General features: G+C 37.6%; 1 protein-coding gene across 1 annotated transcript; it reads right to left on the bottom strand.

Annotated features, from left to right (window-relative positions):
- Positions 1–204: 204 nt before the first annotated feature.
- Positions 205–13079, bottom strand: LOC133978818 (solute carrier family 28 member 3-like). Its single transcript, XM_062417154.1, has 17 exons — positions 13009–13079; positions 12478–12563; positions 12302–12393; positions 10944–11133; positions 9396–9540; positions 9179–9292; positions 8602–8679; positions 8410–8490; positions 8104–8184; positions 7861–7986; positions 7237–7367; positions 5847–6015; positions 5523–5720; positions 3774–3855; positions 2077–2175; positions 602–716; positions 205–329 (listed from the first exon to the last, which is right to left on the bottom strand). Exons 1-17 carry the CDS (start codon positions 13075–13077, stop codon positions 212–214), a joined length of 1974 nt encoding a protein of 657 aa, XP_062273138.1. The 5' UTR covers positions 13078–13079; the 3' UTR covers positions 205–211.
- Between the last annotated feature and the right edge of the window lie 667 nt (positions 13080–13746).

Here is a 13746-nt window from a genome sequence, read left to right as displayed (position 1 = left end):
ACATTTTTGTGTTAAATTCATCCAGCTTAATTAAAAAAAAATGTAAACATGATATTACTGATATTATTTGTACAAAACCAATGAAGGACAACTTGATTGAAAATGATTAACACTATTTAATTTACAGTATACAATATACTAAAAAAACACACACATGACTACCATGGAGCTGTGTGTGTGTGTGTGTGTGTGTGTGTGTGTGTTCAGTGAATCAAAGCACCGAGCTGCAGTTGAAGTTTGTAGCGGGTGTGACAGTGCAGCAGTCCTGTACATTGCTCTGACTGAATCCTTCACTCATCGTCACGTTCCATGGCTCATTCACCATCACACTGCAAATAAAACACACACACGCACGTACACGTACACGTACACACAAACACACACACACACACACACACACACACACACACACGTAATGACTCACGCCATTCCAAAAAGCTGAATTTTATGTATTTATGAATTTATATCTGCATCAACATAGCTGAATGAATGAGGCTGAGTATAACAACAGCAAATGTTTGGTAAGTGGATTATTCTACAGTTACAAACATCAACTTGATAACACCCAGGCACACACACACACACACACACACACACACACCTGTTGTACAGTTGTGAGCAGCAGTTGACTAGATGTGTGGTGATTGTCACATTGGTCTTGTTGAACTCTGTGCTCAGGAATTCTGGGCAATGAAGATTGGGGATGTACAACACACCTAGAAACAGGTTATTTATGATGTAGACTAAATACAAAGAGATAAAACATATTGTGTAAATGAAATGTTGCTATCACTTTCAGTGTGTATCTTGATACAAAATTATGGGTGACACTGTGAATGTACGGTGGCCGACAAGGGCCAAACGCACTGCAACGGCCAAACGCGTCTCCGTTAAGGAAAACAGCTTCAAGTACAGAAACGATTCAAATGTACAAACTCAAACACAAGTCTAAACGAGGTGCAAAAAGAGAAACGTGTTGCAAATGGAAAAAACGCGCTGCAAAAAACAAAGACAAATGCAGCATCATCAAACGCGCTGCAAATAGAGAAACGATGCAGAGCACTAAACGATTCAAACCAAGAAACCTTCTTCAAAAGCAAAACGCTTCATAGCCGGTCACTGCTCCAAACCTGCAGGGGGCGCTCGGGATGCAGAGAGACAGAACAGCTGACTGAACAGCTGACTGAACGGTGTTTCAGCGGGAACGGTAATGTGATTTTTATTTGATTATATTTGTAAGTTATGTTTATATCACTGTACAACGCACATTACGTGACGTTTTTTTTTTATTGTAGTTTACATCAGACTCTAATAAAATGATTAGAGATTGATATAAGCACCCGCTTTAATAGTACATTAAAAAGCCCTCTTATCACAGTCTTCCATACCTAAACCCTGTCCTTTCCTTTTGCAGATGTACTGTCCATTCTGTGGATCTGCGCTTGCAGCTTTCCCTGCCTTTTGCTGTGCATGTGGCAATAATCTAACTTTTTTAAAGCATGTCAATGAGGAGACACCTGCCACTCGTGCACAAGTTGATGTTGCACAACCTAGCACCAGTGCAGGTAAACAGATTAGTGATTTTGTAACATAAATGATTAGAAGGGGGCTTGAAAGGTTCAGATTGTGTTCTTGTATATACAAAATCACTTCTCTCTGTCACTATCCAGGTTCAATAACTGGCATTTAAGGTGTACTAAAATGTCCTGCAGAAAGTATTTTTTTATTATACTTTTTATTATAACGGGTGCTTAAGCAGGCTAATCTACATGCAAATGTGCAGCCTTGTAGAGTCTGATGTAAACTACAATAAAAAAAACGTCATGTAATGTGCGTTGTACAGTGATATAAACATAACATACAAATATAATCAAATAAAAATCACATTACCGTTCCCGCTGAAACACCGTTCAGTCAGCTGTTCAGTCAGCTGTTCTGTCTCTCTGCATCCCGAGAGCCCCCTGCAGGTTTGGAGCAGTGACCGGCTATGTTGAATGTTTGAATGAGGCATTACAGTATACTGTACAACTGTGTGGATAAAATGTCAGATAGAGACAAAGGATAGTGAACAGTCACCTGCAATACAAGCGGTCATGAAACAGGAGACACCTCCTGCAATCAGAGCTCTGAAGCCACAACTGGAGAAGTCAGACCGTCGTTCCGGAGCAATCGAAGCTGGAGGAGGTACAGTTATATGTTATAATGTTATAATAATTGTACCAAGGAATGGAGACAAACCTACAACAGCAACAGGTATGTAACAAGAGTGACAAGAATTTTATGGTAAAATGATAAAAGGTAGCAAGGTAAAGCTACAGGCGACTTATTGTTTTCCCTTTCCACTTGAAAATACTTGAGGAATTTTTGACTGCATCTTGTGCTACAAATAGATTTTATTTCAAAGGGCATTCATCAAGGATTTTCCCTTCTCATCTGACATGTCAAGGGCATTTAGATTTATGAATGTTCAGCTTGTAAAGTTTATCAACTTTTTTTTCTATTTGATACTGCTTTTCTTTTTTTATTATATTAGGGTCAATGACGTATAAGGATTTGGAACAACTCAATTGTAGAATAATAAAAAACAAGCATATCTAATGCAGTAGTTCAAACATTCAAAATGTTGTGTACCTGAAGATCCATATTATACATTTGAAATTAAGTGATTTTAGTGGGTTTTTTCAAGAATAATTGGCACTGGCCTTTAAAAAAGTCATGTGGTGCGACCATGATTCATCTTGAAATAAATTAATATACTTAACACGCTTCACTTTTTTTTTTTTTTACAAGTTTTCAGTAATATAAAGTGTTTGGAAACAAAGTATTTGCATTTTTTAAACATTTTTTGGTAAATGATGATCTTTTATTTATATAAGATATTTCAAGATGAATCATGGTCGCACCACATGACTTTTTTTTCAGGCCAGTGCCAATTAATCTTGAAAAAACCCCACTAAAATCACTTTCAAATTGTAATATGAATTGTCAGGTACACAACATTCTGAATGTTTGAACGACTGCATTAGATATGCTTGTTTTTATTATTTAAAATTGAGTTGTTGAAAATCCTTATACGTCATTGACCCATTAGTTATTTTGCACCTTTGCCTCTCACCTGCAAATCTTAACCCAGCTCCATTTTATATTTTGTTAATTTTACATGTTTAATTATTCAAGGGAGACTTGTGCATATATACAGTAGTTTTTGTCAGCGTCACCCTGCATTTGACATTTGCACATTTACACACCTTCACACTTGGCATCAGACATCAGTGGTGACAGTTAAAGAATGTATGCATTTATGTTTACGAATAACAGTTTTGGAAAGCTGCTGATGGTACACTATGTGTGTTTGAGAATGAGCGGAGGAATATCTTAGTTTCTCTTTTGGTTTTTCCATAAGGAAGCCACAGGCTAAATGAAACAGACTTAAGTTCTCATTCAGCCCACACACTGTAACTTGCTTAAATGTAACAGATGGATTTCTTCAACACTTACTCCCACTCATGCCAGCCAAAAAAATCCAAGACTTTTTTTCACCCTGTGCATTTCTGTGTGAGTGTGAGAGATTGCATTTGATTCTGTTTGCTTTGTTTTATTTCATTACATTTATGTTGAAGTGCTACATTTTAATGACGACATATTAACTCAATCAGAGATAGGTATTTGTGAAACATATGGAATCAACTATATAGCTATATGAGAATATTAATTTTTCTGTGTGGTTGACTTTGCTGCACAGACTGGCTAACAGATTATAAAGTGGCACTCACACAGGGCTCCAACTGACATCCCCAGGGAAGCAAAGTTGGAAAATCCACACAGAGCGTAGGTTGCAATAGTTTCAGAATGAACCTAGATGAGGAAACAGATTTAATCTAACATGAATTACATGAGAAAAACATCCAATTCAACTTGATTGCCTTTACGAAATTACTCTCTGCATATGTTTCCTAGGTTATATGTAACTGCATTTGTTATATTTTTCATTCAGTGTTATACAGTTACCTAATGCCAGGTCAATATTTCAGGCCTAAAGGTAATCATTTCAAAGTTTAAACAATTATCAATCTGTATCATACCAGGGGATATATAATAGAAGAAGTATTTATATGAGAGAGGGTTGCAAGAGACTATTAAATATTCTGTTATGGTGCAGCATAGTCTTATCAACAAAGCGTGTTCTGTTTGCATGCAGTTTTATAAAATATTTTATAGGGTTGGTTTGGCCACCTCACAACAAAACATATTCTCTCACTGTCCCTGGTGGTATCTAGCCATGGACATAGTTTCAGTTTTATCTGCTTCAGGTTTTAGATTCTTTCTGATTGCTAATTTTCATGTTATTTTTCACCAATGTGAACACCACCAATCAAATTGATTGACCCCAATTTTACAGGGGTGGAAGATATTAAAAAACATCTCAAAGTAAAACCTAAAAATAACATCATGGATATATATACTTATAGGAGTGAAAGAGAAAATAGTTTTTTGAGATTTGGTGACGTGAACCTGAGTAAGCCACAGATATTCTTTTATATAATTGAAAAAAAACATGGCTAAAGTCATGTGACTAAAATTGCAGTTAGATGTAAATGTTTAATGCTGCTCTCACAAGTCCTTACCCTGACCTTAAATATATTACAACCATAACCTGTTGAGTTTTTTCTTGTAAACAAAAATTTTTCATAAGGCATTGCATTTATCCTTGGGGTCTAACAAATGTGCTGAAGGTATTGCTCTACTTCTAAAACATTTGCAAAGGCTTTTCTAAAATTTTGAAAACAACATTATTTACATCCATCTTTACTTTCAACCCCTTTTTCCTCACTGCCACATGTCTGTGTGGCCTGTGCATTACCACCCCTTGTGCATCAGTGGAATAATGTGAAACCATTGGCAGGCATATTTATCGTATCACACAGCTGTTCATGCACAAGAACAAAGAAAATGGGAACCCACTCCTGAAAATATTTCCTCTGCTTAGTGGTCAAAATCTCCACTAGGTTCCTTTAATGGATCTCTAAACTGATACACACATCCAAAACTAAAAGCTGTGGGAAGGCATTGATCTAGTTTTACTACCATTACTGGCACCAGAAAATCAAAAATTTGGCTCATCTCTCTAAATGCTTTCATAAGTGTTTAATGAAACTGTATTTGTGTATAACTGCCACTGAGACATCTACTAAAGAAATTCAATTATCTTTCAAAGCCATGACACTGTAGATAAAAATATTACTTTTGATGCTTCAGCTCCAACAGGCCCAACAATGACTGATTCTTGCCACTTAATAAGACCTCTCTTGCTGGACCAATTAATCTGTTACTTGTCTAGATGCTCAAATGGTCGGTTGTCAACTACAGTTCACAGCTCCCGAACACCAATTACATGATTTTTACTATTTTTATCCACATTGGAGAGAGAAATAGAGAAACAAAGATTTGCAAATTAAAAAAAATAAACAAACTGAGAATGAGAAGCTGAAAAAACACAGGTTAGAATACGAGTGAAGACTTACAGACATATACTGCTTTACGTTGTTCACATACTCTGGCCCGCCTGCATGCCGCCTCTTGATGAATTCTGACAACTTCTGATAGGCTACAAACTCATTGAGAAATGTCTTTGTTCCAATCAGCTCAGCAACAATGAAGCTGTCCTCCCAGGAAACACCCATCATGAATGAGAGTGGCATGAACACGTAGGAGCAGATAAGCTGAAGGAGAGAAAAAGAGAAGCAAAGGGAGTGTGAGTGCATATACGTGGGTCTATGCTTGAATGTATTTATGGCAAGTGTGTGTCAGAGAGCGTATGTGCATGTGTGTCTGGTCAGGGCCTTAACTGAGAAGCTGAGCTGTGGACAGTCCAACATCCCGCCCAGCCAGGAGAGGACACCATCGAAAAAAGCCAACAGTGCCAGGAAGGCAATCAGGTTGACGACAATGTTGGCCACTAGAGCCACAGCGTTGGATGCACCTTGGGATGCCGCCTCCAAGACATTTGTACTCTCTCTGAGAAGACACAGTCCATATTTGATTGGTCATATTACACAGTATCCTCATATGTAAAGTGTCATATGCATGCTGGTGCAGATTGGTTGTTGACATTTAAACATTGAGGTCAGTGCTGTTGATCATCAAATGTTCAGCTTAGGTCAGTGTAAATCAGATTCAGCTTGAGATTCATTCTTTATCATCCTCTACACAATCAAAAACTCAAAACAGGTTATAAACACAACAACACAGGTCTGTCACAGTGTGACCAGGCATTTAAGGCAATGATCGCTAAGGGCACAAACTCATCCCAATGTGTCATCCCAAAATGTTTTTTTTGGCTGGCAGTGGTCATTATAACAAAGATAAGATAAAAATAACAACATTTCTTCCACTTCACAACTCACCTTTTTAAAGACACTTTTAGCTGCAGTTCCTATTTTCTTTGTCTTTTATTCTCTTCTACTGCATTTGCTTCCTTCTTTTAACACTGTTTTTTCTGCTTTATTGCCATTGTAGTTGTACTGTTTTTTTCTCCATTTTGTTTACCTTTTAAAATCTCTGTATAAAAAAATTAAAATTCTATCCTAGAAAAAAGTACATCTGCACACTGACACATTTATTTCAATCATCAGTTTTTTATTATTTTAAACAGTTTGTTTTGACAAAGATCTGACTAGAATCGAAACATTGTCTATAATGTAGAATATATTTTTGGTTTGGGGTCAGTGTGAATCTACAAGTTTTTCCATTGATGTTCAAATAGCCTACCCTTAAATTCTGTCCCAAAGTGCTATTTGCATTGAATGGAAAATATAATATCTACAAACAGTCCTCTCTGCTAGTGACAATATGAATTTTAAATCAACGAGCTACTCAAAAAGACTTTCAAAGAACTGAGTATTTGCACAAAGACATATGATTCGGAACATACCTGTCTTCAGTTCTTAGAAATTTAGAGATGAAATGGCTGCTAAATCCATAATCTATGATGTAACATGTTTTATTAAGGACAGGAATGTTAAGTGAATTAAACCAATTTTATATTGTTAAACTTTCATTAAATCTAAACTAGAGTAGCAATTATCCATACAAAAGCATGGGTTGAATACATACAAGGTTTCAGATATAACTAAAGAAAATGGGAAAATGATGAGAGATGCTTGGGTTAAAAAATAGATTAGAATTAGTATTTTGTGCACTGTATGTGTTGTGTTGGTTTATTCTGTCCTCTCCTACCCTTTGTTCATTTTTAGGTCATGATTATCTGTTGCACTGGGGATCTCGGTCTCAGGCCAGAACGTCTTAGCAATTGCCAGGGAGGCTGGAGCTGACATGACTGATGCTGTCAACAGATGTGTTGCATTAACCTCAAGAGAGAAGCACAAAGATGAAAACATGAATTCAGCAATCATTCACTTCCTGAACAGTGCAATTAAAGTCCTGTGTACACTCTTTGGAAAGTGTCAAGGTCAGTGAAGTTGGTTGTTTTTGGATTTTACAAGCCATTTGGCTAGGAATAAAAAAAATCTGATTATTTTAAACAATATTGTGAACATTGCTGTCTCTTATATCATCCTAATTCTCATGACTTTTGGGTATTAAAATGTGTTTTTTGTTATAAGGATCAATCACTTACATTGCCAACACAGCACTAAATCGTTAATAAAACTGACTGTTGAGCCTTCAGAGACATTGAATTGCGCACAACCTTATTTTCATAATGTTAAACAACTGTGACATTAAGCCAAAAACTGTCCTTTCAACTGTGATAGAGAATTTGCTTAACCTTCATTCTTTTAAAAATAGATACAGATTATCTCTTCATCTTCATCCCCTCCCCCCACACATCTTTTTCCTCACCCCAAAGGAGATAAAAGCTCCCAAAATGGTACCAGAGATGCTGGCAAAACCTCCTGTCATCACAGCGTGGATCTCAGAGCGAGTTAGCCTGCTGATGTATGGACGAATCAAAAGAGGTGACTCTGTCTGAAAAAAGAGAGATGAGGTTGCTGTTTAAATTAGTGGATTGATGAATTCACATTATTACATCAGTAATTTGCTTTTTGTTGCTTCTTTATTGTTATTGTTGAAACGGTTGTGCACCTGCCCCAAAAATATATTTCCAGCTGCAGCCATTGACTCTGTTGGAGACGTTCCCATGGTAACCTGCATTATGAATCCAATCTGGGAATAAAACAGAAGAAATTCAAAGGAGGCTGAACGGTAGAAAACTATCAAATAAAATGAACAGATTAAAAACTAAAGATGATAGTCTTCAATTTGTTGTTATGCTCATTTCTAATCAGTATGTACCCCGTAACCTCTCTTGCTTTCATGAAAAGTACAATAAATGGTATGAATTAAATGCATTTTACTTCCCCAATGCACTCTACCCTCCCACTTCCTCACCTTGCAAATGAGCCATTGCATGAAGCCAATGTAATAAAGGATGGAGATGACGGAGCTTAGAAAAACCAATATAGGCATCACCTGGAGAGAGTCCACAGTCATAATTATTATTATTATTATTATTATTATTATGATTGCCACCGTTATCATTCATGTGTGTGCCTGTGTGCATATTTGTAAAATGTGTCATACCTTGAAGACGAAGAAGTGGTCTGTGTATGTTATGCCAAACACAAACTTAGACCCAACATCTGCGTATGACATAAAACTCTGTATGGAGGAGGTTTTGAAATGTTACTAACAGATACAGATAATTTAAAAATAAGTTATTGTAAGTCCCAAAATTGACCAGAAAACAGTGTACTAGGTATTCCTAATGTTGTGGGGACTTAAATCTGTTCACACAGTTATGTTATGGGGACTCGCCTGTCTTATGGGGACAAAAAGCAAGTCCCCTTAAGGTAAAGGATTTATTTTTGGGTGAAGACTTGATTTAAAGTTAATATAAGTTTAGGGTTATGTTAAGTTTAGGATAAGGGTTAAGATTAGGCATGTAGTGGTTATGGTTACGGTTAGGATAAGTGTCCAGTAAATGAATGTAAGTCAATGTAATGTCCCCTGAAGTGATGGAAACATGGTGTGTGTGTGTGTGTGTGTGTGTGTGTGTGTGTGTGTGTGTGTGTGTGTGTGTGTGTGTGTGTGTGTGTGTGTGTGTGTGTGTGTGTGTGTGTGTGTGTGTGTGTGTGTGTGTGTAAGAGTGAGTGAGTACCTCTGCTTGTTTTCCAAGCCATTCCAGTGCACCTAAACCGACTGTGGTCCTGAGTATCAGCAGACCAAAGATGAACTGTAGCCCGATGCCAGATAACAATGTTTGCCAACACCACTACAACACACGCACATGTACAATGTGTAGGTACATGATCACAAATTATTTTGCAGCTTGTATATGTGTGTCCCAAGTAGAAGCTTGCATGTGCATCCCATACCCTGAATGGATGCTTGGAGAAGAGCAGCATTAAGAAGATCAAGAGAAGTAAACCAGAGAAAGACACAAGCTGTCTGGTTCCCCGCTTGGCTGTGTCCAATGCAAGCCAGCAAACCACGGCCACCAGCAGTAACACATACATGATCCTGGAGAGAGAGGGAGGGATGGAGGGAGGGAGGGAGGGAGGGAGGGGAGGATGACAGACAAGGCAGGAAAGAAGAAGGCAGAGACAGACTCAGACAGCCTGTACATCTGTAATATGTGTAATTATAATGCCAAGAGGAAGGCAAATGTGTTGTAAAGGATGACATCCTCTACAATTCATGAAAAAACCTTGTTATGTACTTAGCTGGTGGGTTGCTTAGAAAAGGATTTGACTGTGTAGTCAGCCAGTCAGTCAACAACATTTCTAAGATTGTGCCAATTTACAGACGACTTGCAGCAGTTCTTGCTATCGTCACCTTTTATATATCAACACTTCAGTCAAGTGTTAGTTGAACCAGTGTTTATAAAGTTCTGTTTGGTGGCATAAAGAAGATTTTTTTGGCCCCTTGGAGGCAGCAGATAGCAGCTGTAAACTTAACAGTGACGTATCATCACCTTCCTATGGTGAGCTTGTTAGCAAGGAGTTGCCCGTTTACACATCTGAAAAAAGAAAGTCAAATATTTCCTCTCCTTTAAACTGTTCTGCACATAATCCTGAGGGGTATATCTGACTGTTAGCTAAATGCCATGTTGCATCGCCATGTTTCTACATTAGCCTAATATGGACAAACCAAGCACTGGCTCTAGAGAGGGCTTTTCAACTGTAGGTTGTCCTACATATTTGGAAGAAAAGTTTGATGGGGTTGCAATCTGAAACCTCACCACTAGCTTCCACTAAATCCTACACACTGGTCCTTTAAAGACCCACACCAGATAAAAACACGAATGCCGGTAGAATGGCAACCTAAAATCCCCTTGTGGTCCAAAAAAGCATTTTCCCCATAGACCACCACTGCAAGAGAAACATTTGTAAAACTGTCGACAGGAAACATCAAACGTCAAACGAGGTCAATCATCACTCTTCCTAAATCAATATATTCTACTCTTTAATCATTTGCTCTATTCTTTTTGTATTGTTATGGCATTTCTTTAATTACCTTACTTTATGTGCACTCTAGCACACAGCAGTTCATCTCACACTTTGCCATCAACTGCTCTTATTTCCTTTTTTCTACCCTGTTTGAAATCAGTGCTCATGCTGACTTCACCAACAATGAATTTCCTCAGTCTGAGGAGATTGTCGTTGCCAGGAGACAGAGAGACACACAGCATGTCTGAACTGTCTTGCACATTATATAGATTAGTGCCACCTAGTAAGAGAGATTTTTAGTATAATGACTTTTCAGTGTGTTGTTGGGTCATTTTTTAATTTTTTTAATGTTTGATTAGGAAGCACAATACAAGATAGAAAACAACAAAGTGAGAAAAATGAAACAAGAAAAGGCAGCTCTATGTTTTCACATGTGTGCTGTGGTTTTGAGAGTCCATGTGTCTCATTTCTCACCATCTGATCCAAAACCAGTTTCTGCTGAAAAGGTCCCTGATAGGATATAGCTCCTCCCACACCCAGTCGCCATAGCGCTCCATCATCCAATCCCAGACCAGGAAGAATATGGTTACCAAGGAGATGACCAGCAGCCCAACAGCCCGGTGGAAGTTCAAAACACATGCTGCAATCACTATGGCAACGAAGCCTGAAACAAATTTTGAATTAATGTGAGTTATACCCCACAGCGCAAACAACATTTTACATATATTTCATTAAAACTACACTAATCTTATTATTCATGTGATGCTCTCAGATAAAAAGACATTCAAAGAGGTGTAGTTAAATAACTGGTTTTACATGATGTTAATGTAATGTTAAACAAATGCAACAAAGATTAGTTTAAAGTCCTGTGAACAGTAAAAATATTCATTACATATTTAAAATTCCTTCAATTTACTCTCTTTTTTTAATTTGCATTTTTTCATTTCTGGGATTAATTAGTCAACATATTTACTATTCATAAGGGTTAAAATTGCTTAGTCATTGATTTGAAAAAAGTGTGTTTCAAATTGTAAATTAACTATTGCAAAAGTTAGTAGAGTGTCAATTCTACAAAATGAGTTGTATTAGTCATAGCTTGTAGTATCATCTGTTATTATATTTGGGTCAATAAAATATCAACAACTTGCCATTCTGTTAATACTGCTGCAGCACAGGAGCTAGCAAATGAACTTACCAGCAATTGCATGTACTTATGTCTGCATAGTCTGGACGCTACAACCACACACATGCACACATGCACACATGACACGTGTTCTGAGAAACCGTGTGACAATTTTCCATTAACAATCATGGCTGTTGTGTGTCAAATTGTCCTAAAAAGAAAATAAATATTCTCTCTTCATTGTTGTCTTTGTTCACACACATGCCATTGTCAATAAGCTCCAAGGCACATAGCGTGTAGGTGCACTATAACCTGCGTTACTAGTTAGCAAAGATAAATCAAACAGCTTATTACAAGCCTTCATGCAGACTGAAAGTCCTCAAGCATGACTAGAAATTGATTTTTTTTTTTATCCTTGGATTTGGTAATTTAATCCTATGCAGCTGTAAAATCAAAAGTACCAAACAATGACAATCAATTGTACAGAACAGTGGACACACACTTGTCTTACAGCATTAAAATGTGTCATTTTGGAACAAGGAGACTCTTTCATCCTGTAAATTTAAGGAGGAACTTCACTCTCATACTCAGTCTTGTGTACAGACACCAGCTTAGCATGTGGGAGCCACCAGACAGACAACTGCAATCCATTTATTGTCCTGAGTTACAGATTTACTTGCATCTATGAAGGCTAACAAAGACAATTTACCTGCTGTTAAAACCAGGTATATGATCAGCCAGATTGTGTCATTATGCTCTGCCAAATGGCCCTGGAATGCCTCCATTTTCTTCTCCAGCAAACTAAAAGATAATGGGAGTAGATAAGGAGAAAAATGTTACATCAAAGGGACAGGAGAAGGTAAAACCCAAGGAAAACCCAACAACCTTTTGTTCCTTTCGTCTCCCTTTTGGCGCACATCATCTGCAGCTTCGGATGGACTGTCCAAATCAATGTATACCTGTTCCTGCTCCTGTCAGTCAAGCACACACACACACGCACACACACACCACAGCGTATTTTAGGAATACTTTATGTTTACACAAGGTTGCTTGCTTAAAAAGACACATATTTACTTAGAAACTAAATGCAAACTGGTGACTTGAAGGAGAGTTTCTTTTCTTGTGCACAATGTGCCTTTACAATTGCAGGTGTTTCCACCTGAAGGTCTAAAACAGTCTACCATATCCTGCACACCATAGTGTAGAACTCCTTATATTGAACTTTACCATACTTATTTAGCAAAACCTCAGTCGTAGCTTTTTTTTTGTTTTGCTTCATTTTGTAATGTGAAGACCACGACTAAAATCTTTGTAGCCTGAAATGTTCCTGATTAGACACTTTTTTCATAAAATGTAGTATTACTGCTGACTACAGGAGTTATTCAAGTCTAGTCAACACTCGCATATTTAACCTACCTCTGACTCAAAGACCCTGTTGTCCTTTCCTCTTTTTTGATGCATCTTCTCTTTTTCATTCAGGTCCATTGTTTCTGCTTTTCAAATAGGTTCAAGCCAGTCACTTGCTGAGAGACCTTTTAAAGCACACCTGTCCTTTTCCCCACCCATCCTCCCTCCCTCTGTGACTATCTCTGCCTCTCCATGTATCTCCTTTCCTCCCTTCTCCCTTCATAACTTTGAAAGAACAGTCTGTACATGTACAATGACCCAGTGTTCTAGCATCAGCATTAGTCAGTAGAACACACTCTGTTATTTTCAAAGCTTCCCAGTTGGATATACAGTAGTTTGTGCCAATGAGTGTAGTCTTAGGTCCCTGTAACAACCACTAGAGAGCACCAGCGTATCATTTCTCAAAGCCATAATACACATGACCAGTATGTCGAGGTTAGAACAGGTTCATCTGAGTCCAAATGACAATATTTACTGAATAGTGAATGATACACTGGGAGCTCTCATTCAAAGCCATGCTATGCTTTGTATCCAGTTATCAAAACAACACAGTTACATATAGGAAAATGGAAAACATATAACTAACAATTATAATTAACATCTGTAATGAGGGACCTGAATTAATTAGAGTTGCTTCTCTATAAAAGCTTAAAATCCTATGAGAGGAAGCAACTATTTTAAAGATTACCCCCTTTCAAATGGAAAAAGGCCCCTAATCTGTCCTGCATTTGTTCTGCAGGATTTCAA

This window comes from Scomber scombrus, chromosome 4, assembly GCF_963691925.1.
Source record: "Scomber scombrus chromosome 4, fScoSco1.1, whole genome shotgun sequence".
Taxonomy (NCBI): Eukaryota; Metazoa; Chordata; class Actinopteri; order Scombriformes; family Scombridae; genus Scomber; species Scomber scombrus.
Note: the sequence above shows the minus strand (reverse complement) of the source record. Positions and strands in the feature narration are given on the sequence as shown.